The sequence below is a fragment of the Babylonia areolata genome, chromosome 21 (genome assembly GCF_041734735.1).
Source record: "Babylonia areolata isolate BAREFJ2019XMU chromosome 21, ASM4173473v1, whole genome shotgun sequence".
Taxonomy (NCBI): Eukaryota; Metazoa; Mollusca; class Gastropoda; order Neogastropoda; family Buccinidae; genus Babylonia; species Babylonia areolata.
Genome location: NC_134896.1, coordinates 2,152,431 through 2,159,930, shown reverse-complemented (window position 1 = coordinate 2,159,930; position 7,500 = coordinate 2,152,431). Strand labels below are relative to the sequence as shown.

Below are 7,500 nucleotides of genomic sequence, written 5' to 3'. Positions count from 1 at the left end.
ACACATACACAAACACACACACACACACACACACACAGACAAAGAGACAGAGATGTGATTTAAGTCTTTGTCATATAAAAAGACGATCTTCACACCCTGCTACATGAACTATATTACTACTTTCACCAGTGAATCATAGTCACACACACACACACACACACACACACACACACACACACACACACACACACACACACACAAATTCGCGAGACATCGAATCATGTGATCAATAAATGTTTTAAAGAGACATACGGTAGCACAAAAAGTTAAGCATCCCGTGATATCTGTTGCACTAATTATGGAGGAAGGCATGAGTGGAGGCGAGGGAGAGGGGAGAAAGGGGGAGACAGACAGACAGAGACAGACGGAAAGACAGAGATGGAGACAAAGAGACCGAGAGAAACCAAACGGACCCAAACCAATGGGTGTTGACCACAAACAACTCAGGCCATTGACCGTCGCTGAAAACGTGACGCTGGCCACTTGTGACGTACTTCCGGACGCCACTCGGGACATACATTAACACAACAGCTCAACTCTTGTGTTTCAACTGATTTATTCTACATACCTTGGTCGTACCGAAACAGGCTTTACGTTTCTTCAGTGTTTTTAATCTTAGTGATGATGTTTGTCTTTGGATAGCTGTGCACGTGTTTGTACATCACGACATCACGTGCGAATCGTTTTCTGTCTTCGGGGAACAAAAATCAGCAATCAGTAGCAAACTTAGAAGTGGGTTATTTCACAAGATCACAAGATAAGTTTATTGTCTTTAAAAGGAGATGCTTGGTGTGGTGGCACACAGCTAAATCCTATATAGTACAAATATAGGCATACATAAGCCATTCAGATGATTTGCATACGCTCACAAGCACACAATCTCAACTGCATCAAACATCCATGCGCCCGCCATCAGTCTCCATTTCACACTCGTTATAAGAAATTACTAAAAACATGTAAAACGACCTTCAAATATAAACAAGATGGTTACAATGATAAATAAGCCCGTAAATCAAGGAGAGTTTATGACATTAATGAATGATTAAATAATCAAATATATAAATCGATGACAACAACAATAAAGATAATGATAATAGTAATAATAATAATAATTATGATGATGATCTGGTTAAAAAAAATCGCATTATACTGTATTGGTAGAATCTCAGTTACCTGTTGATCAGACAGTTCCGTGTCGGTGTGTGAACTGACTGACGGTCGCGTAAGGTAACCAGTACAGTTGTGCATACACACAACGACAAATATACACATATGCTCATGCATTATATGCACATACACAGACACAGACACACCAACACAAAATGAAATAGAGTGACACATATCCCCGCACACCCCTCCCCTATACATACACAAAGTGACACACAGACACACATACACACACACACATACACACACACACACACAAACAAACATACACACATATACACAAATATAGCCATATGCACACATACACACATCATATGTATACACACAAATACAGCTACACACACACACACACACACACACACACACACACACACATCCACCCCCCCCCACACACACACATACACACACACACACACACACACAACAAAAACAACAAAACAACAACAACAAGCAAACAAACAAAAAACTAACACCGATTATCATCAGCGGAAGGGCCGAGAGACCTTGAGAGGTACCCTATCGAGATCCGCTGTAACAGGAAAATGTCATAACAATCAATTGCTTTCCTATCATTCTGAGTATCGATCAAAACTTCCATCATAACCGCCCAGCGGAGATGAGGTAAGATCTACTCTCAGGGTGTGTGTGTCGAGTGTTATCAAATGTAATTGTACTGTTAGTCAAGATAGAGACAGATTTATGGCAGGACTAAACTGATTAGCTTTGTGGGGGACTCTAACGGAGGAATGTTATCTGCCGAAGACCATTCGCAATGTGTCGTCTAATTAATTAATTAATTCATTCATTAATTCGTTGAATTGTTTGTTGTTGTCGTTTTTTGTTGTTGTCTTATTCACTTATTTTTCGTTGTTTTACTTCATTTATTCCTTATCTGTCACATTCTCTGTAACCTTATGCTAGTAATGTATCATTTAGGTTATTTACAACGTAAAGCTTAGCTACACTGTCTTTCAATCATTATTATTATTACCAGCATCAGCATCATCAGCATCATCATTAGTATCAGTATCATTTGTCTTATCTAAACTGTTGTTGCTGAGGTCCACTCCCAAAACGCTGGACAAAAAACCAGACCCTCCTCCTCGGCCCCGCTGCATGTCATGTGTAAAGCTTACAGTACATCGTGAGGCAGGGATTGGTAACATCATGGTCACAACGTAAAGATCCGCTTCCTTCTCCTTTCCCTCTCTGTCACTGTATTGTCTTTGTCTCTGTGTCTGTCTGTCTGTCTATCGCTACCTCTCTGTCTCTCTCTTGTCTGTGTCTCTGTGTTTGTCTGTCTGTCTGTCTATTGCTACCTCTCTGTCTCTGTCTTGTCTTTGTCTCTGTGTCTGTCTGTGTGTCTGTTTGTGTGTCTGTCTGTCGATCCCTCTCTGTCTCTCTCTTGTCTGTGTCTCTGTGTTTGTCTGTCTGTCTGTCTATTGCTACCTCTCTGTCTCTGTCTTGTCTTTGTCTTTGTGTCTGTCGCTCCGTCTCCATGCTTCTCACACACACATGACACGTAACACCACCACCCCTCTCCTACCCCCCATGCCCTCCCCCCCCCATCCCCCCCCCCACAAAACATGTACCCCCCTCTTCACTGCAAACACTACATGCGCATTGGTGAAATAAGCACAGCAAACTTGCTCTTTGCCTGTTCAGTTGGGTGTGTCTGGCTTCTCTTCCTCCCCCTCATTCTCTTTCTCCCCGGCTTTTTCTTCTTTACTTCAATTCTCTTAAAGGACATGCATTCGTTAATGTATCATCGTGATGGTGATGGCTGATTGATTGTTTTAGAAGTATAAAATATTTCATGATCATTACGTCTTCGGTATTAAAGGTTTTGTGGGTCTGTTCATTAACTGTCGAAGAAAATTGCACACATTGTGCAATAGTGTTTCCGATTGTTCCCCGGTTGATTCAGAAACGTCCCTTGGCTTGGATGATAACACCTGTGCTGAAGTTTCGCCTAAAAATGAAGAAGAAGAAGTGATTGAACGTCCTTCTCCCAGGATTTGGCCCCAAAAGATGCCACGCTGCATTATTGTCTCGTATTGTATTGTATTTTTCTTTTTTCTCACAACAGATTTCTCTGTGTGAAATTGGGGCTGCTCTCCGAGGGGTTATTTTCAGTATCATTGTTATTCATTATCATCATCATCATCATCATTAGTAGTAGTAGTAGTAGTACAAAAAAAGATATTATTATTATTATTATTATTATTATTATTATTATTACAATTGTTATAACTATCGTCTTATCATTATTATTATTATTATTATTATTTATTATTATTATTATCATTATTATTGTTGTTGTTGTTGTTGTTGTTGTTAACTTCCTCATAGTCATATGTTCTTTCCTCCCTTTCTTCAGAGGAGTCACATACACACTAAAGCGCGCGCGCGCGCACACACACACACACACACACACACACTTCACAGAGAGAGAGAGAGAGAGAGAGAGAGAGAGAGAGAGAGAGAGAGAGAGAGAACGAACGAACGAACGAACGAACGAACGTTTTTTATGAGGGAAGTGGAATAAGCATGCTTATGCTTTTTTTTGTTGCTTTTTTTCTACATCCAGACCTCAGGGCAAAGAGAAATGAAATAAAGATATTCACAAAATAACAAGGTTATAGAAATACATACATGACATTCTAATACACTCAAATGCACAGTAAACATTTACAGTTACATAATCATAATGCTATGACAAAAAATGTATATAAACATAATAGTGCAATATGAGAGAGACAGACAGACAGAGACAGAGACAGAGAGAGACAGAAACAGAGAGACAGAGGCAGAGAGATTCTGCACACAACAGAGCGAGAACTGTCTCAGAGAGAGCAACGTGATTCGGACACGGTCTCTGACGGTCCGTACATTCCTGGAAACCAAACGGCTACGCACCCCCTATATGTAAGTTTACAACCGCTGTGTTTGGAGGGCTTCCTGCAGAGGGAAACCCGTGTCTGTTTGGACAACCACTGCAGGTCAAAACACTTAGCGCAGCCGTCCGCTTTTTACGGTTCATCTGCATTCGAAACTCTATCCACACAGACTGTTTTATCCAGACAGACTATTTTGTCTTTAGCTGGGTGGGGGAAAAAAATCAGTGCCGTATGTATGTTTTCGTTGCGGTTTAGATGAGGGTGCGTCGTGTGTGTGTGTGTGTGTGTGTGTGTGTGTGTGTGTGTGTGTGTGTGTGCGCGGGCGCGCGCGCGCGCGCACACGATGTATGTATGTGTGTGTGTGTCAGTGTGTGTGTGTGTGTGTTCGTTTCTTCGTTCTTTAGTTTAACGTCTTTTCACTGTAAGTGATATGAGACGAGTGTGTGTGTGTGTGTGTGTGTGTGTGTGTGTGTGTGTGTGTGTGTGTGTGTGTGTGTGTGTGTGTGTGTGTGTGTGTGTGTGTGTGTGTGTGTGTGTGTGTGTGTGACTTGACTTGACTTGACTTCATTTATTGTCATAAAATCCCGAAGGATTTAGATTAGGGTGGGTGGTGTGTGTGTGTGTGTGTGTGTGTGTGTGTGTGTGTGTGTGTGTGTGTGTGTGTGTGTGTGTGTGTGTGTGTGTGTGTGTGTGTGTGTGTGTGTGCGAGCGTGCGTGCGCGCGCGCGCGCAGGCGATGTATGTGTGTGGTGTGTGTGTGTGTGTGTGTGTATGTGTGTGTGTGTGTGTGTGTAGGACGTGGGTGAAGTGGAGGGTTGCGGTGGGGGTGGGGAGAGGGTGGGGGGGAGGGTTATTGCTGTTGTTGTGTAGGATATATTACAACGTGATGTAATGGCACTTATTTGGATTAGTTCGGTGAACGCTATATTAGCATCATGTTGTATGAAATAAATGGTTGTTGTGTTTCTGTATGGAGTGTGTGTATGACGAAGAGAGAGAGAGAGAGAGAGAGAGAGAGAGAGAGAGAGAGAGAGATAAGGGGAAGAGGAGGAGATAATGTTAAGGTGGGAGAGAAATGGAGGGAGGAGACAAAAGAGACACAGAGAGAGGGGGGTGGGGGGGTGATGGGGCGGGGTGGGGTGGGGGGCTGGTTGGGGGTCAGACAAACGTACACAGAAAAAAGAAGAATCTCTCTCTCTCTCTCTCTCTCTATATATATATATATATGTATATATATATCTGTGTGTGTGTGTGTGTGCGTGCGTGGAGAGAGACAGATATATATGTGTATGTAGATAGATAGATAGATAGAGAGACAGATAGATAGATAGATAGATAGATAGATATGGTCACACAGCTTATCCTCTCCCTCACCACCCAACACCACGTCACCACGACAGCCACAAGCTCTCACCTGAATAACTGTCGAAGCAGGTGGGCTTGTACTCGGTCAGGAAATCATCGTTGACGTAACGAATCAGCATGCTGGTTTTGCCCACCCCCCCGTCCCCCACCACCACACATTTGTACTCTGGATGCCCCATCAACCAGGCGTGTCCACAGCCGTCTCTCTTCAGCATCCACTCTGTCTCAACACTGTCCGTGAAACCATGGCAGTTTCTATCCATCTCTTTGTCTCTCCATTGCACCGCGCTGGACCAAAGCCATTTGTTCACTGAATAGTCCGAGATAGAGTTTGACTTCAATCCCTTTAGGTCCGTATTCGAAGTTAAGCTTACAATCCAAATCCGTCTGCTTTGCTAGCACGAAGAAATATTTATTACTGAACAGTTTAAGACGCGCCGACTAAGTAAGTTTACGTATGCTTGTGTTTGAAAGCTAAAACTTACAGTTCAAAGCGATATCGTGTGATACGGACTGCAAAATTTCATAAACTTTGTTTTATTCGTTTTGAAGGTAAACATTTTAAAACGAAATCCTTTTCAGCATCACTGACTGGACCTTTGAAGGTGAACATTTTAAAACGAAATCATTTATAACGTACTGGGCCTAATATTACACAGACTGCAAGATCTTTAGACTTTATCATATTTATATGGAGGCGAAAGTTCATTGTCGAAAAATCAGTAGGCCAGCAGTCAATCGTGGCGATTTTGCGAAGTTGATTGTGAGAGCCTTTCAGGACCATCCACGACAACACCCGGCGTCCTGTTTCAGATGAAGCTGGGCGAATAATTCGATTAAAATCAACCCACCTGATAATAAAGCAGTGTAAAGTAAAGGATAGTAAAATGAATATAAATGACATCAAAATAAGATTTTTGAAAATGTTAAATATCACAAATACCTTTACACTATAGAATAAAATAAAATAAAGAAGAATCCTACAAAATAATTTCAGTCACATTAAATAACGGTTCAGAACAGTTCTGCACATTGAAGCTACCTTTCTGACAAACTCAAAAAACCTCTTAGAAAAAAAATCGCAGGAAACCTGACCAACTCAACAATTAAACCTCTTAGAAAAAAAAAAAATCGTAGGAAACTTATCTTGAAATAGTTTTTTCCGCATTTTGTAAAACTCTTCTCGAGAATCATCCTCGTTCAAGTAATTTCAGGAACATTGTAACCCGATCGTAGCGGGACTAAGACTAGTCACTTACATCACAGCAAGAACATGACACAACCGCTCTGAACTGACTTCCCAGTTCTGGTCTGGTGTTGTCGTTTTGTCGTCTGCTACTTGACGACACTGGGTGAGTCACGTGTCATTATTATTACTTCCCTTTGCTCGGTTCGCTGGCCGAGGCGGTGTGCTAAATTTAGCCTGGCGCAGTAAAAGTGCCGTGTCAGAATCAGGCGTTAGACTTCCAGTGGTCATAAGTGGTCAGGGTTCGATCCCACTGATCTAAAAATACAAATTAATATATATCAGTGGTTCGATCCCCCGTTCCGGCCCACGGGCTTATAAACAGATTTCTAAGTCCGTAGTTCCAGCCTGGTGTTCTGTCCTTGGGAGAGATGGCCGTGTTTTCTATGATGTTCCTCAACTGACTGATGCACCCAGGTGTGAATGGGCACCCTGACTTGGTCGAGGAAGATTCAAGGAGAGGACAGGGCCCCGCCTTCTTGTGCCGAGCCCTAGACACAGTGGATATGAATTCAGTGCTCCGGTGGCCGTTGAAGGTTCTGGAACCGTGGCTTTAACCTTTGAGTTTTGTGTGTGTGTGTGTGTGTGTGTGTGTGTGTGTGTGTGTGTGTGTGTGTGTGTGTGTGTGTGTGTGTGTGTGTGTAGTCCGTGCGTGCGTGTGTCCGCCGGAGGGAGTGTGTGTGTGTGTGTGTGTGTGTGTGTGCGCGCGCGCGTGTATGTCCGTATGTGCCGTGTGTCAATGTGTGTGTATTATGTGTGACGGTGTGTGTGTGTGTGTGTGTGTGTTTGTGTGTGTGTGTGTGTGTGTGTGTGTGTGTGTGTG

The 7,500-nt window shown here is 42.7% G+C and overlaps 1 protein-coding gene across 1 annotated transcript in view; it reads right to left on the bottom strand.

The window, feature by feature from the left end:
* The window catches only part of LOC143296044 (cell division control protein 42 homolog), a 13,853-nt gene extending 7,119 nt beyond the window's left edge, over positions 1-6,734 (bottom strand). Inside the window, exons 1-2 of the mRNA XM_076607790.1 lie at positions 6,691-6,734; positions 5,481-6,250 (exon numbers count right to left, since the gene is read on the bottom strand). Coding sequence (XP_076463905.1) covers positions 5,481-5,694 — 214 coding nt within the window. The 5' untranslated portion in view covers positions 5,695-6,250; positions 6,691-6,734. The remainder of the gene's footprint in view (positions 1-5,480; positions 6,251-6,690) is intronic.
* Positions 6,735-7,500: the final 766 nt, after the last annotated feature.